This window comes from Globicephala melas, chromosome 4, assembly GCF_963455315.2.
Source record: "Globicephala melas chromosome 4, mGloMel1.2, whole genome shotgun sequence".
Lineage (NCBI taxonomy): Eukaryota > Metazoa > Chordata > Mammalia > Artiodactyla > Delphinidae > Globicephala > Globicephala melas.
The window spans coordinates 70,422,839-70,450,721 of record NC_083317.1 but is presented as its reverse complement, the minus strand read 5'-3'; the positions used below and the strand labels follow the sequence as shown (position 1 = coordinate 70,450,721).

Below are 27,883 nucleotides of genomic sequence, written 5' to 3'. Positions count from 1 at the left end.
TTCTGTTACTTCTGTACATGTTGTATATACCTGTAATACTCTTTGTTTGGCAGTCTACTGTTTTTCACTTCTCAAAACTTTCTTTTGTGTAATTTTCATTATAGTAACTAACTTATTTTTCATTTCTTGGCTTGCAGGACCCTGAGGTCTCTTTTCTGGAACCTGTATTTTAACTTTGTGTTCTCAGTAACTGGGCTGTGGTAGGCAGTCAGATATTTTTTGAGTGAAAGAAATTTTTTTTAATTGAGAAAAAGTTTAAATTGAAATGCTGTGAGATCCTAAGTTTATAGTTTAGAGTTTTGACAACTGCATAAACTTGTATAACCCACAAGGCATCAAGGTACAGAATATTTTCATCATCCTAGAAAGTTTGTGTTTCTTCCTGGTCAGTTCACTCCACAACAGTTGTTGTGGGTTTTTTCCCCCCATCATAGATTAGTGTTGTCCTTTGAGAACTTTATGTGAATGGAATCATATGTAACTCTTGTGTCCAGCTTCTTTTTTTCTTTCCACTATAGAATATCAATTTTATTTGAAAAAATTCTAATATAGAACTAAATAGGGACTTCCTGGTGGCACAGTGGTTAAGAATCCGCCTGCCAGTGCAGGGGACACAAGTTTGAGCCCTGGTCCCACATGCCGCAGAGCAACTAAGCCCGTGTGCCACAGCTACTGAGCCTGCGCTCTAGAGCCTGTGAGCCACAACTACTGAGCCCTCGTGCCACAACTGCTGAAGCTCATACTCCTAGAGCCCATGCTCCACAACAAGAGAAGCCACCGCAATGAAAAGCCCTTGCACCGCGACAAAGAGTAGCCCCCAGTCGCCGCAACTAGAGAAAGCCTCTGCACAGCAACGAAGAAAATAAATAAATAAAAATTTTTAAAAAGAACTAAATAGCTGTAACATCAGTATTTTTCACCTAGTTTTTACTTACTAATTGAAAAGTAACTGAAACAATGTAAAATAATAATTGCTTTTCCTGTGGATAAGTATATTAAAAAGTAACATTCATCTTTACAAAGTGTGCATTCCTATTGTGTTATAGTATAATACCACAAGTTAGAGATTGATTGAGGGTTTCATTTCTCAGGTGTTGGTACTGGACACCTCAAAGCAGTAGTCTATTGTGATGTATTTTAAATTAATTTTCAGTTGCATTAGAAAGAGAATGATGGCTTGGTTATTTAGTTGTCACACTAATGAAGTAGGTATTTTAAAATTTCTTCTCCAGCCTCTTTTGCTCAGCATAGTGTTTTTGCAGTTTTTCATGTTGGTTGGGTGTATAAGTAGTTCATCCCTTTTCATTGTTGATTAACATTCTGTTGTTTTATTATCCTAAATTTTTGTTTATTTCCTTCTTTATGGTTATTTATTATCTCTAGTTTTCAACCTTTATGGATAAAGCTGCTATGAACATTGTTGTGCAAGTCTGTTTTCACTTCTTTTGGGTACATTTTTATAGAAGTTAAACTATTTCTCTTCTGTTTTCATTTTGTTTCATTTAGTGTCTATCTTTGCATTAGTATTACTCTTTTATTTTAAATTAATTTTTGTTGGAGTATAGTTGGTTTACAATGTTATGTTAGCTTCTACTGCACAGCAAAATGAATCAGTCATACGTATACATATATCCCCTCCCTTTTGGATTTCCCTCCTGCATCAGTATTGCTCTTGATAGCTGTATTTTTTTTAATATAAATTTATTTATTTGTTTGTTTATGGCTGTGTTGGGTCTTTGTTGCTGTGTGTTCAAAAAATTTTCAATGTGTAATTGTTCATAACTAGTATATAGAAATGCAGTTGATTCTTTTTATATTGACCATGTATTCTGTGATCATATGTACCTGTTAGTTCTAGTAAGATTCCTTAGGTTTATTCACAGTCCCTATTATCCATAAATTTTACATCTTCCTTTCCAATCTAACTTCTTTTTTCTTCCTTATTGTATTGAATAGGCCTCCAGTACAGTGTTGAATAGAAGCGGTAAAAGTAGACATCTTTGCTTTTTTCCTGATCTTTAGGGGACTGCATTCAGCTTTTCACCATTAAAATTATTTTAGCTATAGATTTTTCTTAGGTGATCTTTATTTATTAGGTGGAAGAAGTTTTCTTTCTAGTTTGTTGAAATTTTTTAAAACTATGAATGGATGTATAACTTCATCAATATTTTTTCTGCATCTGTTAGATGATTATATGATTCTCCCCCTTTTTTAAAAATAAATTTATTTATTTTTGGCTGCGTTGAGTCTTCGTTGCTGCACGCGGGCTTTCTCTAGTTGCGCGAAGCGGGGGCTACTCTTCATTGCAGTGTGCGGGCTTCTCCTTGCGGTGGCCTCTCTTGTTGCAGAGCATGGGCTCTAGAGCGCAGGCTCAGTAGTTGTGGAGCACGGGCGTAGTTCCTCTGCGGCATGTGGGATTTTCCTGGACCAGGGCTTGAACCCTTGTCCCCTGCACTGGCAGGCGGATTCCCAACCACTGCGCCACCAGGGAAGTCCCTCCTCCCTTTTCTTAATATAGTGAATTTATTGATTGATTTTCAAATGTTAAATCAACTCTGCATTCCTGGGATAAACCACACTTGGTCATGATGTGTCATCTTTTTTATAAGTTGCTGGATTCAGTTTACTAATTTTTTTAAAAGAATTTTTTTGTGTATGTTTCTGAGGGATACTAGTTTTCTTGCAGTCTTTGTTTTAAGTATACTGGCCACATTAAAAATGGGGTAGGAAATAGTTCCTTCTCTGTTTTCTGTAAGGGTTTGTGTAAGATTGGTATTATTTCTATCATACATATTTAGTAGACTTCACCAATAAAGCTAATTTTTGGCTGAGTTTTCTTTGTGGGAAAGTTTTTACTTCCAAATATAATTTTTAAAACATGTAAGGCTACTCAGATTTTAAATTTTATTCTTTTTTTCTTTTGCGGTACGCGGGCCTCTCACTGTTGTGGCCTCTCCCGTTGCGGAGCACAGGCTCCGGATGCGCAGGCTCAGCGGCCATGGCTCACGGGCCCAGCTGCTCCACGGCATGTGGGATCTTCCCGGACTGGGGCACGAACCCGTGTCCCCTGCATCGGCAGGCGGACTCTCAACCACTGCGCCACCAGGGAAGCCCTTAAATTTTATTCTTGATTTAGTTTTGATAAATTATATTTTTCAAGGGATTTGTTCATTCTTTTATTTTTTAATTGAACAAAAATATTTATAATATTTTCTTAATTCTTTTATTGTCTAAAGGATTTGTAATAATTTCTTTTTTCACATTCCTGATAGTGCTAATTGTCTTTTTCTTGATTAATCTGGGTAGAGGTTTATCAGTTTTACTGGTCTCTTCAAAGATTAAGGTTTGGTTTTATTGAGCTCACTATCGTTCATTTGAACTTTCTTTCATCTTTACTCTCATTTATTTCTTTCCTTCTGCTTACTTTATTTTTAATTTGCTCTTCTTTTCGTAGCTTCTTAAAGTAGAAGTTTAGATGACTGTTTTAGACCTTTCTTTGTATACATGTAGGTGTGTGTAACTACCATGACTCTCAGGATACAGAGCATCATACCAAAGATCTTCCTGATGCTACCCCTCTGTAGTCACACCTCTTCTTGTTACCCCCACCATTCCTAACCCCTGGCTCTCCTACCCTAATCTGTTTTCCATCTCTAAAACTTTGTCATATTGAGAATATTATATCATGGAATCATAGTATGTGACCTTTTGAGACTGACTTTTTTCACTTAATGCCCTTGAGAGCCATCTGAGTTGTTGTATATATCAATTCTTTGTTCTTTTTAATTATATAGTAGTATTCCATGGTATGGTTGTACCACAGTTTAAACATTCACTTATCGAGAGACATTTTAATTGTTTCCATGTTTTGGCTATTACAAATAAAGCTGCTGTGAACATTCGTGTGTAGGTTTTTGTGTGAACGTAGGTGTACATATCTCCAGGATAAATACCCTATCATACCCCTGCCACTGGATATAATCACTCCTAACATTTTGGTGTATGTTCTTCAGTGCTTCTTTGATATGCCTACCATACATAGGGTCATGTTGCTTTTTATCTATTCTTTCCATTTACCAGCATGGTTTGCACTTTTCTCAACTCCTTACTCTTCTAATACTTCTTAAATACCTGCTTGATATTCCAAATTTTGGATAGTCCATAATTGAGTCCTGTTACTCCTAATAGATGATGATAAATTTGAGTCCCTTGTGAGAATGAATCAATGAAAAGTTGTCTCATACTGTATACCAAATGGCAGAATTTAGGATTTGTGTAATATTGCTTTATAGTAGTACATAACAGACATGAGACATTTTGTCCCTTACTTACTACTTATGCATTCCTGCTGATAAGGCAAAGTGGTGAAGGGCAGGTCTTGGGATCATGAATATACATTTTTGAGTTAAATAGAGGGCATTGACGTAGAACAGTATGATCCAGGTCCCCCAGAATGTGAAAGCTTAAGCTGCATGGCCTTTCATCCTTTCTAGATTGTGTGCTAAAAGTCTTTTAAAAATAGATATTGAACATATAAGTGTTTTTTCCTTTTATTTGCTCATTCACTTGGAAGTCACAAAGAACTTTATTTCATATTAACTTTTTTTTGTTAATTCAAAACAAAAAGTTGAGTTTTGTGTTTTCTTAAACTGTTAATAACAGTTTAGGTTCTGTAGCCTATGTAAACACCCTATTGTTTCGTGACAGTTGAAGTAAAAGTTTTCCATTTGTGGTAACTGCTGGTTTTCAGGATTTATCTTGACCTTACTACTCTAAATCAATCACCCAGCTTCAACTCTGTGGCTCTACATTTTCAACAGCAGTCTGAAGTCTGCAGGCCAACCTTTTTTTAAAAATATTTTATTTATTTATTTTTGGCTGCGTTAGGTCTTCGTTGCTGCGCACGGGCTTTCTCTAGTTTTGGCAAGTGGGGGCTACTCTTTGTTGCGGTGCGCGGACTTCTCATTGCTGTGGCTTCTCCTGTTGCGGAGCACGGGCTCTAGGCAGAGGGGCTTCAGTAGTTGCGGCAGTCGGGCTCAGTTGTCGTGGCTCGTGGGCTCTACAGCGCAGGCTCAGTAGTTGTGGCGCATGGGCTTAGTTGCTCCGTGGCATGTGGGATCTTCCTGGACCAGGGCTCAAACCCGTGTCCCCTGCATTGGCAGGTGGATTCTTAACCACGGCGCCACCAGGAAGTCCTGCAGGCCAACTTGTGAATGTCCGTAGTTTGCTCATTAGAACTTTGTTTTCAAAGATGTTAGAAATTTGAATTAAAATGAGCTAAAACTAATATTTCAGTTCCTCAGTTGCATTAGCCACATTTCAAGTGCTCAGTAGCCACATGTGGTTAATGGCTTCTGTATAAGCATAGATAAAGAATATTTCCATCATTGCTGGAAGCGTTATTGGATAGCACTGTGTTAGAAAGCTTCTCAACTCAAAAACTAAATCTATTTCAGAAACTTGAAAAAAAGTATTTGGCTTATCCTTTTAATTCTTACACCCATAGAAGAGGGATTGGGAACTTTATGGTCTATATTTTTCCAGTTTGATATCAAGTATGTTGAAGAGTAAAGGACATGTTTGTATTGACAAAATAGAGCAAACTATCATTCGTAACGATATATGCCACATTTGTTTTCTAGAAGGCTATTGGATTGTACTTGAACGAAAGGATTTTATAAATTAGGAGCTATAAAAAATCATGTTCTAGTCATTTGATGATATAATAAAGTGTAAGTTATTTCAGGTATTTATGACTCCTGAAAAAATATACTTCAGCGCTTGTGTATCTTTTTAATTTTAGTCATGAATTTCTGTGCTGTAAAACAGCATGAATAAAATTGTAGACATCCTTTTATGCATTTAGTATTTATGATTATTTTGTTTAATGGTCTAGGAAACTCAAGACTTATTTAGCCCTTGCTTTAAGACCTCTCTTTTGTTTTTAGTTTTAAAATTGCCTTAAATCCTGTCACTAGTTTAAGGAGAATTGTATAGATATTTCCCCAAATACATGTTGCTCCAGTCAATAAAACTCCAATATGCTGTTGCTAGGAATTTGAGTATATGTCCTGTAATGAGTGACTTTTCCTCTCCTATTTAACAACAACAAAAATAATAATCATTTTATCCATGTCAGTGATTTTAAGATACTTAACTATTTTTGCCACATATTTTATACTCTGTTTTAGTTGCCGGATTGTATTACATTTATTGGTAACAAATGATCTTTCACAATCATCCTAGAAGGTGACAAGTCTGTGTGGCTCTATTTATTTGCTTAAATAGTCATTGGTATGATATGTTTCTTCCTCTCTTTCTGGCTAACTCCCAACTTATTATCCCTATGACATTGTATACTTTTTCAACAAAGTTATTTATTAGTTGTAGCCAGTTCTTATTACCATTGTATTTCTTTTAAAGTTCATTTGGGGGATTCAGAAGTAATTTTATGTTCCTTGCAGCTTGGGTCCTTGTCTTTTGAGGCGATTGCATTGGCTTTTATTGGGTCTGTATACTTAAAGAGGTACTCCCCCCGCCCACATTCAAATGCTTTTTACTTCAGCATACTCTTCGGCTGTCATTTTCAGAAACACATTTATTAATTGAGCTCATTTTAAAGAAAATATATGGTAATTTATATCCGTTCTCTAGGGTTTTTATTTTAAACAAGATTTTACTTGCTTGTATGGCGCTTAGAAAGTGTCCTGTTTGATAGGAAATCAATATTTTAGCAGAAAATATGGAGTGAGTAATCTTGCTTTATAGTTTTTCCTGGTGATAGTCATATTATTGCTTATTGTTACTGATTTCAACTCACCTGGCAAGTCGATGAATCAAGGTGTCTCCACTAGTAGGTTGTTTTAGAGAGCTAACCCAGAATGGTCTATTTTTCAGTATCCTCCAGTGCTCGTAAAGTTGTTGGACTCAATTTATCTTTTTCTTTTCCCCTTAGGTGGACATAAATTGTTAATAGAAGATTTCTTTTTGGATTCTTTAATAACATAGCCAGTCTCCTAACACTTTTCATATAGTTCTGCCTGATCTTTGATGTCTAATTGCTTGGTTTGGAATTGTGAGATAGTGGTACTGAATGAGAATTACACTCTTTCTTACATCAAGTAGTGCCCAGACTGTAAATCATTATAGACAAGGCTGTGATAGGGTCATTCTAGGTAGATCAGTCTCAGAGATGTCTACTTGGGGTTTTTTCATAATTGTATGATGAAGTTTATTATAAAAGGACTACATAGTCCTTATAAAAATTAAAATAGTATAGAAGAGAACAAAGAAAAAAGTAAAAGTTCCTTGTTTCCTACTCTGATTCCAAAGAGATAACCACTAATACTGATATCCTGGAAATTTTAAATTTATAACAAACGTACAGAATATGTGTCTGTATTTATTTCTATATAATGTGTTTTGTAAATATATATCTTATGAAAATATACATTTTGTTTTATACAAATTAGATGTTATTTTTATATACTTCTGAAATTTGCATTATTCATTTAATAACATTTTGTAGAAATTTCCATGTTATTGCATATAAAGCTTATTTATTTTAATGAATGATTAAGTGACGTGCCTTATTTTATTTAACCGCTCCCCTATTGATGGATATTTGTTATTACTAGATTTGTTTGAATGAAATAATGATGAAAGGATCATGCTTATATATAGAGATATCTATATACACAAGCATGTTTCTTGTATCTGTATGTCTACATATTTGTAAAGCTCTTTCTCTAGGTATATGTCTTTTTATTGAAATACAGCATTCATACAGAAAAGTGCACAAATTGTAAGTCACGAATTTCCTCAAAAATGAACATACATGTGTAACCGATACATTAAGACATAGAACATTATCAGTATCCCAGAGGCCCTCCCCTTCTTGTATCCCTTTTAGTCACAACCCTCCTCTAATTCCTAAAGATAACCCCTACCCAAACACTTTTATCATGGTCAGTTAGCTTTACCTGACTTTGAATTCAGTATAAATAGAATCATGTACTATCTACTCTGATGTCTGATTTCTTTGTTTTACATTTTTTATGAGGTATGTCCATGTTATTGCATAGGTAGTTGTTTATTCTCATTTCTGTATAATTGTCAGTTGTGTGAATGTATCAAAATTTATTCATTCTAGTATATCTGATATAATAGCCATCTTGTTTCAAGATGTTGGCTGTTCTGAAAAGTGCTCTTTTGTTTTGGCTGTGCCAAGTGGCTTGCAGGATCTTAATTCCCCGACCAGGGATTGAACCCCGGGCCCTGGCGGTGAAAGCTCTGAGTCCTAACCACTGGACTGCCAGGGAATTCCCTGCTGTGTATATTCATGGCTGTGTCTTTCGGTGCATGTGCACACTCATTTCTGTTGGTTTTATGCTGCTTAGGATTGAGTTTGCTGGGTATGGATATGTTCAGCTATAGGAATTTCTGTCAGAAGTTTTTCTCAATGGTTTTGCCAATTTATACTAATTGCTCTGTATCCTTGGTATCTGTTAGGTTGCATTTCACTGATAACTAATGAAATTGAGTGCCTTTCATGTTTACTGACAATTTGGATATTATTTTTTTGTAAGGTACTTACTTGTTCATCTTTTGCCCATTTTTCTATTAGGTTTCTTTCTCTTACAGATTTGTAATAGTTCTTTATATATTTATTGGATATATATATATCAGTTAACTTTTCCACTCTTCCACTCTGATTTGCCTTTTTACTCTTTTGATGAACAGAAGTCAGTGTTAATGAAGTTCAATTTATGTCTTTTCCTTTTGGTGTTTTGTGTATCCTATTTAAGAATTCTTTGCCTGCCCCAAGGTGATGAAGATATTTTCCTCCGTTAACTTCTAGAAACTTTGATTTTCCTTTTCCATTTAGATTAACAATCCGTTTGGAATTGATTTTTGCTGATGATGTGAGATAGGGATCAAGATTTACTTGATGGCTTTTTCTTTTTTCCAACTCACCCATAGAAATTTTTTCAGTTTCACTTTGCTGGCTTCATGTTTCATTTCTTAGAATAACTTAATGCATTAAGATAACAATGAATAGATTTTTCTTTGATTAATACTAGGGATGTGTACTAAGACTGGATTTAATGTCTTTTTAGGTTTATAAAGTAACACATGTTTGTTGAGAAAATGTAAAAATTTAAAAACTATAAAGAAGATAATAAAAATTGCTGTAATCTTACTACTCTAGGATAATCACTAACATTTTGTTGTTAATATTTTAGTGTTTCCTTTTTTTGTTTGTTTTCTGCATATGTTGTGTTTATATAAAATGTGCTGTATTTGTGTTTGTGTAAAATTGTAAAAATATATTTATCAACATATTTATATCATTTAACCTCAAACAATGAGCATCTCACTATGTCATTAATATTATTCAAAAGTAAGATTTCTAATTACTGTATGTCATATAGCTGTACTGTAATTTATCTCACTCTTTCTTTACTGGGTATTAGACTGTTCGCACTTTATTTATGATCGTAAATAATATTGTGATGTTACATGTAGGCGTTGTTGTCATGTGAGATTACTTCTTCAGTATAGGTTTCTTAAGACTCTTGATTATATACTGGCCAATTTATAGTCCACAAATGTTGATCAATTTATTCTCCCTCTAGTAGTGTATGAGATTCCCAATTTAATGTCTTTTTAAATGATCTGGAGTAGGAAATGTGAAATATAATTTCCAGATTTGTACGTGATATTGAGAAAAAAGGAAAACAACTGGACTTGGTCTTGGGTTGGGAGTGGAGAAGAAAATTAAAAGATGTCTTTAGATGGGAGACTGGGATATAATACAGCATATTGAAAGGCACGGGGAAGAAAAGAAAGGCAGGGAGTTTGGAAGGAGGTTCTGATGTGAAAAAAGGTTTTATTTTTAGCAGTATTGAGTTTTAGATAATAGGATGTCTAAGTGGAGATGTCTGTAGAAATTGGTAATCTTCTATGTATCTAAGCAATTACACATCTGCAGTTGTGTAATAATAATTAATAACCATAGATATTTATTTAGAACTTGAAGGTTTTCAGGGTGCTTTTTATGTAATCTCATTTGATTTTCTGATGTGTATAAGCTGGATATTATTATACCACTAATAAACAGATGAGGAAATGATTATGATAATCAGTAACATCAAAAAATCAACTATATATTGCTATGTACTATAATTGATGCTTTACATATATAATCTCTTTTAACTCTACAGAAGTTCTGTGAGGAATATTCCCTCCATTTATAGGTGAAGAAAGTTCCAAATGATTAAATTTTAGTTGTTTACCCTCATGCTGCTAGTATTACTCTTTGGGATTAGATTGTATTTCTTTTAACTCCCAACCTGTGCTTTTTTTATTTTTCCGTGCTACTTATGGAAGCCAAGTTTGCCCAATAATAATTGGAAGAGAAGGGATTGAAACTCAAGTCTTAACACTTCAATAAATATTGTTGACATTTTGTCTACTTTATTTTTTAAAAAATTATTTCCTTTCGCTTGAACCACTAGAAGTTCTTTCCACATTTTGGCAGCAACCTAACTATAGTTTATATAAGGGAAAATGGAATATGTTTGTGTAAAAATCTTTTTAAATAAGTTTGATTAATTTAGATTTTTAAGAAGCAGTTATATTGGGTTGGCCAAAAGGTTCATTTGGTTTTTTCCGTTAAGATGGTCTAGTAGCACTAAGTTGTCTTTAACTTCATTCGAAACAATTTTGTTTGATTGTATTGTGACAGCTGTCATATCAGTATGCATTAAAAAAAAATATCAAAATTGGTGAATTTTTGTGTAGCCATTTTAATATTGGAGATGGAAGAAAAAAAGCAACATTTTTGGTGTATTATGCTTTATTATTTCAAGAAAGGTAAAAACCCAACTGAAATGCAAATGGAGAAGGTGCTGTGACTGATTGAACGTGTCAAAAGTGGTTTGCGAAGTTTCCTGGAGATTTCTCCCTGGACGATGCTTCTCGGTTGGGTAGACCAGTTGAAGTTGATAGTGATCACATCAAGACCTTAATTGAAAACAATCAATGTTATACCACGAGGGAGATAGCCGACATACTCAATATATCCAAATTAAGCTTTGAAAATCATTTGCACCAGCTTGGCTATGTTAATCACTTCGATATTTGGGTTCCACGTAAGTTAAGTGAAAAAAAACCTTTTTGACTGTATTTCCGCATGCGATTCTCTACTTTTTTGGGGAAGCTTTTTGGGTTTTTTTTTGTGTGTGTGGTATGTGGGCCTCTCACTGTTGTGGCCTCTCACGTTGCGGAGCACAGGCTCCGGACGCACAGGCTTAGTGGCCATGGTTCACGGGCCCAGCCGCTCTGCGGCATGTGGGATCTTCCTGGACCGGGGCACGAACCCATGTCCCCTGCATCGGCAGGCGGACTCTCAACCACTGCGCCACCAGGGAAGCCCTGGGAAGCATTTTTTAAAAATTGACTAATTTATTTTTGGCTGCGTTGGGTCTTCGTTGCTGCGGGTGGGCTTTCTCTAAGTTGTGGCGAGCGGGGGCTACTCTTTGTTGTGGTGCGCCGGCTTCTCGTTGCGGTGGCTTCTTTTGTTGTGGAACACGGGCTCTAGGCGTGCAGGCTTCAGTAGTAGTGGCACGCGGGCTCAGTAGTTGTGGCTCTCGGGTTCTAGAGCACAGGCTCAGTAGTTGTGCACGGTCCTAGTTGCTCCAAGGTGTGTGGAATCTTCCTGGACCAGGGATTGAACTCATGTCCCTTGCATTGGCAGCTGGATTCTTTTTTTTTTTTAACATCTTTATTGGAGTATAATTGCTTTACAATGGTGTGTTAGTTTCTGCTTTATAACAAAGTGAATCAGCTATACATACGGCAGGCGGATTCTTAACCACTGTGCCACCAGGGAAGTCCCACGATTCTCTACTTAAACGTAATGAAAACGTTCTGTTTTTAAAGCAAATTGTGATGTGTGATGAAAAGTGGGTACTGTACAATAATGTGGAACGGAAGAGACTGTGGGGCAAGCGAAATGAACCACCACCAACCACACCAAAGGCTGGTCTTCATCCAAAGAAGGTGAGGTTGTGTATATGGTGGGATTGGAAGGGAGTCCTCTATTGTGAGCTCCTTCTGGAAAACCAAGCAATTCATTCCAACGAGTACTGCTCCCAATTAGACCAACTGAAAGCAGCACTCATCGAAAAGCATCCAGAATTAGTCAACAGAAAACGCATTATCTTCCATCAGGTTAATGCAAGACTGCATGTTTCTTTGATGACCAGGCAAAAACTGTTACAGCTTGGCTGGGAAGCTCTGATTCATCCTCCATATTCACCAGACATTGCACCTTCAGATTTTCATTTATTTCAGTCTTTACAAAATTCTCTTAATGGAAAAAATTTCAGTTTCTTGGAAGACTGTAAAAGGCACCTGGAATAGTTCTTTGCTCAAAAAGATAAAAAGTTTTGGGAACGTGGAATTATGGAGTTGCCTGAAAAATGGCAGAAGGTAGTGGAACAAAACAGTGAATACGTTGTTCAATAAAGTCCTTGGTGAAAATGAAAAACGTGTCTTTATTTTCACTTAAAAACTGAAGGAGGGCTTCCCTGGTGGTGCAGTGGTTGAGAATCTGCCTGCCAATGCAGGGGACACGGGTTCGAGCCCTGGTCTGGGAAGATCCCACATGCCGCGGAGCAGCTGGGCCCGTGAGCCACAATTACTGAGCCTGGGCGTCTGGAGCCTGTGCTCCGCAACAAGAGAGGCCGCGATAGTGAGAGGCCCACGCACCACGATGAAGAATGGCCCCCGCTTGCCACAACTAGAGAAAGCCCTCGCACAGAAACGAAGACCCAACACAGCCATAAATAAATAAATTTTAAAAAAAAATACTGAAGGAACTTTTCGGCCAACCCAATAGTAATGGAAATAACACCAGATTAAGAGATACAAAATCGTGGTTTAAGTCCTAGGGTTGAAATCCAATAGCTTGGGTAAGACACTTACCTCTGTGAAGTTTTAGTTTCTTTATTGGTAACATGAGGATAAAAAATAATTCACAGATAACAGTAAGTAGGATCTCTGTTGCTGGATTTGGAAGACTTGGGTGGAAATTTTTGTTTCCCTTAGGCAAATAACCTTTCTCAGCCTTAGTTTTCTTATTTGTAAAATGGGATGAAAATGCTAACCTCATAGTCTTACTGTAGGATTAAATGCAATAGATTATACAGGATAGAGACCAAGAGCACCCCCCTCCCTCCCTGCATGCCCAACCATTGTATCCTTAGACCTAGGACAGTGCCTGGTACATAGTAAATGTCAGATAAATCATAGTTACTATGCTGAGGAGGCATCACAAATTTGTAGAACACCATACAAATGCTGTTTTTTTAAAAAAATTTATTTATTTTATTTTTGGCTGCATTGGGTTTTCATTGCTGCTCACAGGCTTTCTCTAGTTGTGGTGAGCAGGGGCTACTCTTCATTGCGGTGCGTGGGCTTCTCAATGCAGTGGCTTCTCTTGTTGCAGGGCACGGGCTCTAGGCACGCAGGCTTCAGTAGTTGTGGCACGCGGGCTCAGTAGTTGCGGCTTGCGGGCTCTAGAGCGCAGTCTCAGTAGTTGTGGCACACGGGCTTAGTTGCTCCGCGGCATGTGGGATCTTCCCAGACTAGGGCTCAAACCCACATCCCCTGCATTGGCAGGCGGATTCTTTTTTTAACATCTTTATTGGGGTATAATTGCTTTACAATGTTGTGTTAGTTTCTGCTTTATAACAAAGTGAATCAGTCATACATAAACATATGTTCCCATATGTCTTCCCTGTTGCGTCTCCCTCCCGCAGGCGGATTCTTAACCACTGTGCCACCAGGGAAGCCCCTGGGTTTTTTTTTTAATTGAAGAGTAGTTGATTTACAATGTTGTGTTAGTTTCTGGTTTAAAACAAAGTGATTCAGTTATACATATATATGTATATATGTGTGTGTGTTTATATATATGTACATATTCTTTTTCACATTCTTTTCTATATTCTTTTCCCTGTGCTATACAGTAGGATCTTGTTGTTTATTTTATATATAGTAGTTTGTATCTGCCAATCCAAAAGTCCTGATTTATCCCTCCTCCGCTCACTTTCCCCTTTGGTAACTGTAAGTTTGTTTTCTATGTCTCTGAGTCCGTTTTGTAAATAAGTTCATTTGTGTCATATTTTAGATTCCACATATAAGTGATATCATATGATATTTGTCTTTCTCTTTCTGACTTACTTCACTTAGTATGATATTCTCTAGGTCCATCCATGTTGCTGCAAATGGCATTATTTTGTTCTTTTTTTATGGCTGAGTAGTATTCCATTGTGTATATGTACCACATCTTCTTCATCCATTCATCTGTTGATGGACATTTAGGTTGCTTCCATGTCTTGGCTATTGTACATAGTGCTGTTATGAACATTGGGGTGCATATATTTTTTCGAATTATAGTTTTTTCTGGATATATGCCCAGGAGTGGGATTGCAGGATCATGTGGCAACTCTATTTTTAGTTTAGAAAAATTATAGAATAGTTTTTTAAAACTTATTATGAAATAATTTTAGATTTATGAGAAAGTTGCAGAAGTAGTACTGAGTTCACATAATCTCATCACCCAGCTTCCTCTAATATCAAAGCTTATGCAACCATAGTACAGTTATCAAAACCAGGAACTTAATATTGGTAAAATACTATTAAATAAACTACAGACCTTAGTTGAATTTCATCTGTTTTTCCCCTAATATCCCTTTTCTGTTCCAGGATTCAGTTCAGGATTCCACGTTGTATTTAGTTGTATCTTCTTGAGTCTCCACCATTCCATGACAGTTGTTCAGTCTTTGCTTATCTTTTATGATCTTGATAGTTGATGAGTATTGGTTAGTTATTTGTAGAATGTCTCTTAATTTGCGGCTGCCTGATGTTTTCTTTCTTTTTTTTTGTCTTTTTAAAATATTTATTTATTTGACTGTGCTGGGTCTTAGTTGCAGCATGTGGGATCTTCAGTTGTGGCATGTGAACTCTTAGTTGTGGCATGCAGATCTAGTTCCCTGACCTGGGATTGAGCCCAGGCCCCCTGCATTGGGAGTGTGGAGTCTTAGGCACTGGACCACCAGGGAAGTCCCTGCCTGATGTTTTCTTATGATTAGATTGAAGCTTTCATTTTTCGACAAATTCCACAGAAATGTCCTCTTCTTAGTGTATCATATCAGGGACTATAAAATGTGGATGTATGTCTTATTACAGGTGATATTGCACTCTCAGTACTTTGTTAACGTCATATCTGCCAGTTTTTCCCTTAAAGTCACTTTTTTCTTCTTTGTAATTGGCAAATATCTTGTAGGAAATAGTTTGAATCTGCTTAAATATCCTATTTCTACTGAAATTTTTTCCTACCTATTTAAGCATGCATTGGTGGATCCTGCCAGTTGTAGTTATTAATGTAGTGTTTGCCTAAATGTGAATTTGTATTTTCCTCATTCCTTCTATATTTATGTTAATTGTAGCTGTCCCTTCTCTCCATTTAAAAAAATTATTTCCATTTATATCAGGATGGATATTGCCTTATTCTTTGAGTTATAATCTGGTATTGTCATTTATTTTTTTGCTCAAGTTGTTTCAGCTTTGCCTATTGGGAGCTCTTTCAGACAGACCCTTGTGTCCTTTTGACCTGTACTCTAGTTTCTGGCACCACAAGATGTTCCAAGGTCATCGTATAGTTTTCTTTGCCCAGCTTTGAAATCAGTTGCTTCTCCAAGGAGCTCCATTTCCTTTTGTTTGGATAATGGTATTTAGAAACTAAGTTTTGGATGCTAGTTGTGTTGGATTTCATTGCTTCTCAGTGATCTCAGCTGACAGAGCTAGGCAGTACATGTGTGCCTACTGACTCACACATGCACACACGTCTATACTAATTTCTTTATGTTGGTTGGGCCCAGGCACCTGTATTGAAAGAAATTGAATGGAGAAAAGGGAGGGAATGCAAAATATAGTTAAGATGTATCTAGCTCAGTGGTTCTCAAAATTTCTGGTCTTGGGGACCCCTTTATTCTTAAAAATATTGAGGACTCTTAACAGCTCTTCTGTTGGTTATGTATATCGATATTTACCATTTTAGAAATTAAAACTGAGAAATTTAAAATTTTATTTATTAATTTATCAGTAACAAATCCCATTACATGTTAACATATAGCATATTTTTAATGAAATATAACCCTTTTATAAATAAAAAATTTCGTGAGAATTCGTTTTACAGTTTTGCTGCTACATACTCACAAGAGGAGAGTGAAAAAAAATAGGTATTATAATGGAAGTATTTTTGACCTCATGGAGCACCCCACTGGAAAGGGTGTCAGGGATTTTCAGAAGTCCCTGGACGAAACTTTGAGAGCCACTGACAGAGGTGTACTAAAACTCTTACAAAATAAAGGTACATATATAGTAGAAGGATGGATGCAGAAGAACTTGCGTGAGGAACAGCAAAGAACTTAAACCATGGTGCTATAGAAGTTAAAAGAATAGAATTTCTGGGTAGGTTGGGGGTGGTCAGCACTGTTTCAGGTAAGATAACTTGATTTGATCACTTCTTCCACTTCATCTTATAGTTATCTAAATTGTAAGATGATGATATAGCAACCAAAATACAAATTTATAATGAGAAATATTACAGAGAAGTACACTAGAATGTTTGTTGTGAACTGTGGGTCCCTGAACCTTTTCAAAAGCAAAAGATAGTTATGGACTTTCTCAGACCCTGACAAATGAAGCTCCTTTCAGAAGTTTGAATGCAGTCGGGTCAGGCAGAAAGGGAGGGTTATGGTTCATGATTCACATAAAGGCCTGTCCATCAATGTGCTGCTTTTCTTCCTGGCCCTATTCTGTGGCTTCGTGAGCTTGGAATTAGAAATCTTCCTGTTGACTGGTTATATGTAACTGTTCTTTCCAAAACCATCCTGGAAATAAACACGCATACACACAGAGATATATTCTTGGTGTTAAATTTCTCTTTTTCTGGACTCCATGAATACTTCTGAATATTGCTACATTATTTAGGCAGTATATTTGCAGTACAGTTAATTGTTTTATATCTTTCTTTTTACATTTAAACACTTGTAGTACTTGTGGTCACTTTGATTCAATTTGCTTCCTAGGCAGTATTTTGGAACCGTTTCCTTCTAGCGATAGTTACACGTTCTTCTTATATGACTACATACTGTTTTTACTCTCAGAATAACCATTTCTCTAAGTTTGGTGGCAGTTATTTTGCCTATATGCTTATTACTACAGATTATTCTTTTGAAAAGTTTGGCCATAAGAGGAAGGAAGTTGCTGGAAATATTTTGGTCCACAAGAATTTATAGGGTAAATTTAAGCGTGCTTTTAGGCAGAGAAGTAGTTGGTGAAGTAAGGGAGATTACTTTAGAGAGGCAGTGAAGCTGCAGAGCCTTAGAGATGGGTGGTAATGGAGTCAGTAGCACAGAATGTAGAGGAAAGCACAAGATGCTTTCTTTTTTCTTAAACAGGGGTGGGAAGATGAATGAGAATACCTAAAAGAGAAATTGAAAATTGAAAGGAACATATGGCTCCAGAAATGGGGAGATGGTAAGAACAGATACTTCTGCCAAGTGACCTAGGTCTTTTCTGTAAAGTAGATCGTGTAGAATCTTGAAAGCTGAGCTGGGGAGAGTATAATTGATATTATGGGCAACAAGGAGCTATTGTAGATTTCCTCACTGGGGAAATGGCAAGAAAACAGTTTTATATTAATTTATTTGTGAAAGAATACATTGGTAGATGATAATGCCCTAAAGTATCAAGGTTGATAAGGCTACTTTGAATGAAATGCATATGGACGTAGGATATTGAGAATGAAGTGAAAGAAGAGTCCAAAGTGATTATAAGGGGTCACCTTGTTTGGGAGTTAGGGGTAGATCAAAATTTGCAAACGACATGAAATGTTCTTCACATACTATGTCTGGCAACATTATTTTAGGTATGTTTAAATTTGTTACATCGCTTAATAACATTATTGAGTGTGGAAGAAAGTTGTTGGGAAGAGTAGCCTGTTTGGAAGAAAAAAATTAAAGGGGGATAGATATAGTTGCAGTTATTTCAGATCTCATGAATTTCTCCATTTGGTTCCTGCCCTTATTCCCTGTATCATTCATTTAGATTGAGCCAAATATGTGCCATTTTATTCATTTATTAGTGTTACTTGTTTTTTTTTTTTTAAGGCATCAAAACTTCCCATCTCCATTTTAAGACCTTTGGAAAGGAGACCTTGTCATAGAATGTGTTCTCAGTATCTAGTATTTTTCTCTGTACATATTAGAATCTCAGTAAATTTAAAGCTTCCATTGTATTACTTTAGACTGACTGAATTTAGCATGTAGCAGGTACTTAATAGCTGTTGAATGAATAAGTGAGTGAAAGCTGTTATGAGAAATACAAAAGAAGACTATCTTATTTTCAGATACCAAGGTAAGATACAGGTACATGAAATAGTAAAATATAAAAGACATGAAATAAGTCCTGAAAAAGAAGGAGTCATTCTGGATTCTGGGCGTGATTTACTAGTGATTAGAATCAAGGGAAAGATTTTTTCAATATAGAGAGGCCTCTTTATGTTTAAAGTTGGGAGAATAAAGAGAGAGTGATCAAAAATGAGGAATACCTCAGTATAATTAGGAGATATATATTAGAACTAGCAAGAATGAACCAGCTTGGGCAGTGGAAAGGGGTGAGGAAGCATGGGCTCTGCCTCTTGATAGGATGTTGGGGAAGAAGTTAGATGAATATACAAGGTAAATATGACATGGGAGTCATGCCTGATGGCTTACCCAGTCTCAAAGTGGAGATCCAGAGGGAGCTTTGATCAGTGGATGAGCAGGGGTCTTAACAGCTTCAGGTGGAGAAGCGTCTGGGTTTAGTGAAATCTTATGAAAGAAGTATGAGTAGGGTGATTGACAGTATTGATGGTATTTCTGGTTTGGTAGTGAGAAAAGCATTGAAATTCAGGCTCTCAAATGTAGGCAGGAGGTTGTACATGGCACTAGGTGAAATGGTAAAGATTAAGCTATGGGGAAGAAACCAGAGGTTTTTCTTGCTTTGTTTTTTAATCTGACATACTTCCTAGCCTATTGATTTTCTTGATGTTCCAATGAATGTTTCAAAAATCCAGCAAACCTGTCTTTTCAGCTATCACACATCTGCAAATGCCTGCTTTGATTAACTATACTTTGTTTTATTTTAGGTGAAAAGTAACACTGTACTTGATTTTCTTTTAAAGATAGTTCTCAAGGAAATAGTAGGGAACTTATAGATGAATTGTTGTCTCTTTTGTCATGCTTAAGAAGTTTACATGTTTTTATAGATTATTGTAGTCTTTCTCGGGCCAAAGAAGATTCATTTTCCCAGACTTTTTGCACCTCATTCTTTCTAGTTGCCTTGTCATTTTCATACCCATCTCTTTATGTTTATGGATTTACCAACATCCTTTCTAAGCACCTTAGGCTGGACCGTATACTTTAGTGTGTGGTTGTGTTATATGTAGAGATTACTTTATTCCATTTATGAGTGATAAGCCTGTTGGACTGTTCTAAACATGTAACTTGCTATGTGCCTGTTGGTATTCACAATGCTTTGATTCACTGATACTTCTAAATTTTGGTCTGTGCTTTCATATTGTTAAAAGTGTACCTTATATTTGTCAATGCTAGTACCAATATGATCACTTTCCATATATATGAAAATAGATAAAAGGTTCAGATATATGAATTAATGTTTTTCACTGTGTGCACATAAAGGTTCTTCCTTTGTTTGTGATTAGCTTCTTATTGAAGAACTTATTTGTGAATCTGTCTTACACTCTACTCGACACTTTTGCTGAAAAAAAGTTGGTCTCTTATTTTTTTAAAATTAATTAATTAGTTAATTTATGGCTGCATTGGGTCTTCGTTGCTGTGTGCAGGCTCTCTCTAGTTGTGGCGAGCAAGGGCTACTCTTTGTTGCAGCACACGGGCTTCTCATTGTGGTGGCTTCTCTTGTTGCGGAGCACGGGCTCTAGGCGCACGGGCTTCAGTAGTTGTGGCACGTGGGCTCAGTAGCTGTGGCTCGCTGGCTCTGAGCGCAGGCTTAGTAGTTGTGGCGCACAGGCTTAGTTGCTCCGTGGCATGTGGGATCTTCCCGGACCAGGGCTCGAACCCGTGTCCCCTGCATTGGCAGGCGGGTTCTCAACCACTGTGCCAGCAAGGAAGTCCCCGGCTCTTTCTTACTGCTGCATGCTATATTTTCATGGTTTCTTTGTAATTTATAAGTTGACAGAAATGTTGGAACTACTTTTTGCTGCAATATAAGACCAGAGTAGTTCAGCAACTGCTTAGTCTGTTGTCATTTCTCCTTGTCTCATACCCAGTTTCAATAGTTGTATTTCAGTAAACATCACTTCAAAGATGGTAACATGTCTGTGTTCCAAAGCCTTGTTGGAGGTGACCTTACCATTCTATTTTATGTTTCAAATAATTACACCAAAAGAAGCCATAAGAATGGTCATTAGTACGATTCTCTAACCTGATAGAAAGAATTATTAGCTAAATAATCATTTACAGTCATGTTTTTATGCCTAGGTTCTCCTTGATTTGCAATGCTCACGCCCCCCACATTTCAGGAATTTTTGAAAACTTCCAGTTCTTTATTTGGTTAGTTTGAAATTCCTTGCTTATGTTGCATTTCCCTCATGAACCCCTCTGCACAGCTCTGTCTTCCAGCTTTACACTATGAGTCTGTAAGATGTTTATAACCTTTTGCACCCCCTTTTTAAGTGTATTTTTTGAAAATGTAGCCATTAGCACATTGTATTTCCTGGACTATTATCAAGATTTTTTTAAAAGCTTATAAACAACAGAAATTTGTTTCTCACTGTTCTGGAGGCTGGAAGTCCGTGATCAGGGTGCAAGTATGGTCGGGTGAGGGTCCCCTTCCAGGTTGCAGACTTCTCGTTGTGTCCTCACATGGTCGAAGAGTCAAGGATTTTTAATGTATTTCAGAGCTTGTTGGTTGAAAGTTTCTTAGTTTTAAGATACTTGTGTTTTCATTTCAGGGATAGGTTGAAAATGTAGCACAGCAGGATGACTGTGCGCCATCAATTCTGATGAGAATTGATGCTACTGTTAATGATCATAGAACCTCCATATATTTTTTAAATTAAAAATTTTTTTTTATTTTTGGTTGTGCCAGGTCTTAGTTGCTGCTCGCGGGCTCCTTAGTTGCGACATGTGTGCTCCTTAGTTGTGGCACGCGAACTCTTAGTTTCGGCATGCATGTGGGATCTAGTTCCCTGCCCAGGGATTGAACCCACGTCCCCTGCATTGGGAGATGGATTCTTAACCACTGTGCCACCAGGGAAGTCCCCATATTATTTTTTAGGACACGCAGCTCTTCACATCTGTGAGAACTGAGATCTAAAGATGAGATAAGATTGTTGACATCTTAACATTTCTTGTTATCATGTAGCTAGAATTGTGTCTTGTACATAGCAGGGGCCTAAAACCATATGCAGTTCTATAAACACACATTTGATGATGGTTGTAGAGGCCAGGAAAATACTGGCTAAGATATTGCCAAAAACATTGAACTTAAAGATAATTAGATTTCATTGTTAGTTTATCATTCCTTTTTTGACGAGATTACCTTTTAGAATTTTGTGTTGTTTTTGTGATGTTTTGTAAATTGAGAGAAACCCATCATGAAGTCTGAATACCCCTTTTATCCCCCAGTATTTTATTGATTTTGGAATTTAACCTTTTTTGTGCCTTTAACTTTAACATCAGTTTCCTTAAATGTGGGAGTGAAATTGTGTGCTCACTTCTGCTTTATTCTGCTAGGTCTTAATTATCTTTTCCCAGGACATTTTAATCTTTTTCTTTCCAGATAAATTTTTGTAAAATCCTAGTTTATTCCCTCAACTTATATACTGTTGATTCTTATATATCAATTACATATTAATGAATTCTTCAACATACTCTTGCACACACAAATAATCATTTTGGGAACACCTGTAGGTAGGTTTAGCAAAGGATTAAGCATGCAATGGCTTTTTGTCACAATAGACTTTTTGTTTATTTCTAAAATTGGCTTTTTTTTTTTAACAGATAAGTGTAAAGCAGGAAATTACTTTTACTGATGTATCTGAGCAACTGATGAGAGACAAAAAACAAATCAGAGAGCCAGTAGACTTACAGAAAAAGAAGAAACGGAAACAACGTTCTCCTGCAAAAGTAAGAGAATATTTTAAGGTGGTGGTTCCTAACATACTACTCCCATACAATTGCTTAATCTTATTGGCAGGAATCTGGCTGGACCGTAGGCAACATAAAAGTCTCATATGGCTTAGTAAAGTTGGAATGTTGCATCAGCTTCACCAGGAGAAAGGAAGGGACGCTTGCCTGAATAGAGGTGGTGGGCCACTGCTTTAAATTTTTCCACTTCCCTTTCACCGTGTTTTTTTTTTTTTTTGAAAACAAACTTTTCTTACCCCGTGTCTCTCTTTTCTTTAAAAACTAACAGATGGTATGCAGTGCCCTTGCTTCTCATTCATATTAGTTTTACTTATGTTAATATATGGTTTCAGGAAAATTCAGTATTGATTCCTCATTAGGAAAAGGTTGTGTGATAACTGTGCTAGAATAGAATGTAAGCTCCACCAGGGCAGGGACTAATTTTATTCACAGCTATATCCTAAGAGCCTGGAATAGTAGGCCTAAGGGACTCTCAATAAATACTGTGGGTGAATGAATGGATTAATAAATAAACAACTGACCCGTAAATACTATTAGGAATTGCCTGCCTTTTTTCCTTTTCATTACAGTAGTAGTTGACTATATGTAGCATTTTGGTATTCTGGGGAAGTCTTTGAACTCTGTATAGTATAATTTGTATAATTTGTAAATAGTTATTTTTCATCTTTTGTTTTCTTCCCTCGTGTAGTGAAGAAGACTTTTTAAAAAAGATTTTATAACATGACCTTTTTATTTTGAGGGCTACTTGTTTTTGTATTTGTGATTTAAATCATAATCATCATCATTATTTGTATACTTTTGGACTCAAATGGTGTGCTGAACCCAGTTTGTACTGGCTTGCCAGAGCTGATTGCTGAGTTTTCAGGAATTTTGCAAGCTGGTGCTAAAACCATTGGTAGCTTGAAATTAGGCATGGTGAGAATATTTACACCATGGAAATCAGCAACGCAGCCCACTGACTCCTTAAACTGTTGTTAAACATTTACCAACATACCACTGCTTTTGGGATATATAAGCGTGGGTACTGTTTGAAAAATATAGAGACTAAAATAACCCATAGTTACATTTCCTAGAGGTGAATACCTTAATTTTCTGCAATATTCCCTTTCTATTTTCAAATTTGTGTAGATTGTCTGAATTTCCTGATTTGTAACTTAAAGAGTATGTAAGCTATTTTTAAAGTTATTAAAGATTTTTTTATAACGATTTTATTACCTGCATAATGAATGTATTATTTTTTGATATATCACATTATATTCAGTGATTGCTCTGTTGTTGGAAAGTTGTTTTCTCTTTGCCTTCATTTTAAATCATGCTGCTCTTGAAATATTTGTGTATGGATCTTCGTGTACTACGAAATCAAAGGGCGTGAACTTTTAAAAAGGTTTCTTTAAAAATAAATGAGTACATAAGCAAGGAAGCAAGCAAAATAAGTAAAGTTTCTTGATAATGTTACTCCTTCCAGAAATGTTGTATCAGTTACATTGCTACCTGCAGTGGACCTAAGGTGTGTTTGTCCATACTCTCACCAGCCTTGAGTATGAAACTTCGTTTTTTTTGTAGCTTAAGATGGGTGTCTCATTATAGTTTAAATTTTAATTTCTTTGGATATTGGTCATACTAAAACTTGTGTTTTTTTCATAATTATTGACATTTTATATTTCATGTTTTGTGCTATCCCTTTATGCCCCCCTTCCTTTCTTCCCTTTCTTTTCTTGAGGTTAATATTTTTCTCAGTGATATATGAGACTTTTAAAATTTTACATTAATGAATACATCAAGTTCTTTGAGGAAAAAATTAATTTCTAAAATTGAGATAGTGATTATGTTACTTTGGGTTCATTGCTGATCTATGGGGAATCTATTTCAAGTCTTTAAAAATAATATATGTAAGTTGTACATTTTCCTTGATGTTTCATTGCCATGTTTTTCTGATACTATGCTTGAGTATAATTCTGAAATTCTGACTAAAACTCAGATTATTATCTTCTAGTAGGATGTTATTTGGAATCTTTATATGTTCTAGGTAGTACAGATCAGATTTTTACAGTTTAAGCCATTTTTGCTTGTCTAATTTGAGATAAAGTCATTTATAATGTATTATCAAAATATTTCTAAGGACATTATTTAAATATTTGTATATATATCTATGTAGTTGCTAGATGAAAGATTTGGCTTATTCTGAGTATACTGTTTATAAGAAAATGTTTTGGGCAGTCTTTTTAGAGCAGTTCTTAGGAGGCTGAAATAACTGGAAATAATATATGGCAGACATGGATGTGAGAATAACAAAAACAATTATTTTTAGATTGTCCTGACCTGTTACATGTAATAGGACAGAGAATGGTTGTGGTCTGTTTTTAACACTGGTCTTGCAGTGTCCAGATGAGTGGTTTTGTGTCTGGAGTCTCAGAACTTTGAACATGTGTTTAAACATTCACACTTCTGATTTTTCATTAAAGTAACTCTCCCCTTTCTGTATGAAGAGAAAGAAAACCTTATCTCATGTTTATAAATCAATGTGTTGCTTGTTTTAAATTCCTTAAAAACAGCTTTAAGTTTCTCAATTAATTGTAATGTATTATGCTTAGAGGACTCCACTCTCTGCAAACACTTTTCCCAAATCTTGGATTTTGCCATTACTAATATTTTGAGTATATGTTACCATTGTGTCATGTTAGATTGGGGATCCATACAGGAAGTATCACTGAAGTTATCTTATGGATTTTTAGTAAAAATATTAGAGCTTACACATCCATGTAGACCTGGTCCCTTCCAACTAAGCTTTGTGGTGAGAAATACTGTAATGTTATGTCATTTTTAGCTGCCATGAATTTTAAGCAGTAGTTGCTTCCTGAGCCTTTATCATATGGCAAAGCTTAGTCATCTTAAGGTAGATTTGACACTTGAAAATTGCCAAAATACGTTTGGCAGCATGTCTGAAGAAGAGGGTAATCAAGCTAGGGAATGTTATCTTGATCAAGTTATTTGATACTGTCATGGAATAAGTTGTTTTATGAAAGCAAATTTTCTATATAATAAAAACTTGTCCCTTTTAAATGTTTAATTTTATTTTAACCACTTAGTTGGAAATCTTTAATATGTTGTTTTCTTTTAAAACATAGTACATTTGAACATAATTCAGCTTTTAATGCTTTGGGGTTGATGTTGTAAACATTAAAGAAAAAATCATACGTATCATAGTGAAGCCCTCTGGGAAGACTGAGATGTTAGGGCTTTTTCCCCCTCATCCTGAAAACTCCTGACTGCTAGACTTTAAGAGTTTTTTGACTGCTTATAATTGCTTCACTGTCTCATTCCTTAATGATATACTATTCATTTTTACATTGCTGTACCCATGTGGCCACTTAACATCACCTTCCATTGCCCCTTTGACTCTTTTTTTGTTTTGTTGTGGATTAGGACTACAGAGAACTAAAGTTATTAGAAATGTATGAAAAGTGTTAGTAGACTTAATTCAGTCTCAGTGCATTCATGTTGGTGGTTCTCGTGGCTCTGCGTTAGATCACCCATAGGTCTATTCCAGTTATAAATACGCAGGCCCCATCCTTGGAGATTCTAATTTAGGGGATTTCCATTTATACTAAGAGTCCAGGGTGATTATGGTTTACATTTTTTTTTTTTTTTTAAAGATCACCTAGTCTTTTTTTGTTGAATTTATTGTCCTGACTTTAATGTCATGTCCCTGCAGTACTTGGCGAGGTCAATTTTCACCCTCTTTTTATTGTTCTTTGCAAAACCTCACATAAAATGGTCTACCCTTCCACCATATTTAACACTACTGTAAGAAATGAAATTGCTTTCCTACTATTCTGGTTCATTCTCTTTTAACACTCTTTGCATACTAAAAAGGTTGCTCTCAGCTTTTCTTGTTTTCCAAACTTTATAATAATAACAACTATTTTTATAGTGCTCTTACACACACTAGTATGTGCCAGGCACTGTTCTAAACACTTGATATCATTAACTCATTTAACCCTCACAACTCTGAGTACTGTTTTTTTTTTGGAATTTTATTTTATTTATTTTTTTATACAGCAGGTCCTTATTAGTCATGTTTTATACACATCAGTGTATACATGTCAATCCCAATCGCCCAATTCGTCTCCCCCACCCCCGCCGCTTTCCCCCCTGGTGTCCATACGTTTGTTCTGTACTTCTGTGTCTCTATTTCTGCCCGGCAAACCGGTTCATCTGTACCATTTTTCTAGGTTCCACATATATGCATTAATATACAATATTTGTTTTTCTCTTTCTGACTTACTTCACTCTGTATGACAGTCTCGATCCATCCACGTCTCTACAAATGACCCAATTTCGTTCCTTTTTATGGCTGAGTAATATTCCATTGTATATATGTACCACATCTTCTTTATCCATTTTTGTGTCGATGGGCATTTAGGTTGCTTCCATGACCTGGCTATTGTAAATAGTGCTGCAGTGAACATTGGGATGCATGTGTCTTTTTGAATTATGGTTTTCTCTGGGTATATGCCCAGTAGTGGGATTGCTGGGTCATATGGTAGTTCTATTTTTAGTTTTTTAAGGAACCTCCATACTGTCCTCCATAGTGACTGTATCAATTTACATTCCCACTAACAGTGCAGGAGGGTTCCCTTTTCTCCACACCCTCTCCAGTGTTTGTTGTTTGTAGATTTTCTGATGATGCCCATTCTAACTGGTGTGATGTGATACCTCATTGTAGTTTTGATTTGCATTTCTCTAATTATTAGTGATGTTGAGCAGCTTTTCATGTGCTGCTTGGCCATCTGTATGTCTTCTTTGGAGAAATGCCTATTTAGGTCTTCTGCCCATTTTTGGATTGGGTTGTTTGTTTTTTTAATATTGAGCTGCATGAGCTGTTTATATATTTTGGAAATTAATCCTTTGTCCGTTGATTCATTTGCAAATATTTTCTCCCATTCTGAGGAGTGTCTTTTTGTCTTGTTTGTAGTTTCCTTTGCTGTGCAAAAGCTTTTAAGTTTCATTTGTTTATTTTTGTTTTTATTTCCATTTCTCTAGGAGGTGGATCAAAAAAAGATCTTGCTGTGATTTATGTCAAAGAGTGTTCTTCCTATGTTTTCCTCTAAGTGTTTTATAGTGTCTGGCCTTACATTTAGGTCTCTAATCCATTTTGAGTTTATTTTTGTGTATGGTGTTAGGGAGTGTTCTAATTTCCTTCTTTTACATGTAGCTGTCCAGTTTTCCCAGCACCACTTTTTTTTTTGGCTGCGTTGGGGCTTGAGAATCTCAAGTCTCAATAGTAAAAGTTTCTGGATAAATGAGGTATTACCACCCGACTTTGCTATTGACTTATGTGAATTGGGTGATGACGTTTTCCACCACAGAAGGGTTTTATGAGGATTGTTGAGTTAACATTGATGAACTCTAAGAATCCTTTTCAGTAAAATATAACAATATTATCTTAATCCAGTATTATATATGCTTTATAGGTCTTTTCAAACTCTTTAGTAATAGAATGTGAGGTAGAGCAGAGTGCTTTTTGATTACCTTATTCTGAAATGTATCTCCTTTTTCATTCTCTCAGCAAATAA

At 36.0% G+C, this 27,883-nt stretch overlaps 1 protein-coding gene across 4 annotated transcripts in view; it reads left to right on the top strand.

Moving 5' to 3' along the window:
* Positions 1-27,883, top strand: part of ZNF148 (zinc finger protein 148) — a 130,460-nt gene that overhangs the window by 53,729 nt on the left and 48,848 nt on the right. For all 4 annotated transcript variants that reach the window (XM_030858954.2, XM_030858913.2, XM_030858945.3 and 1 more), the window contains one exon: positions 22,161-22,286. In XM_030858954.2, coding sequence (XP_030714814.1) covers positions 22,161-22,286 — 126 coding nt within the window. The remainder of the gene's footprint in view (positions 1-22,160; positions 22,287-27,883) is intronic.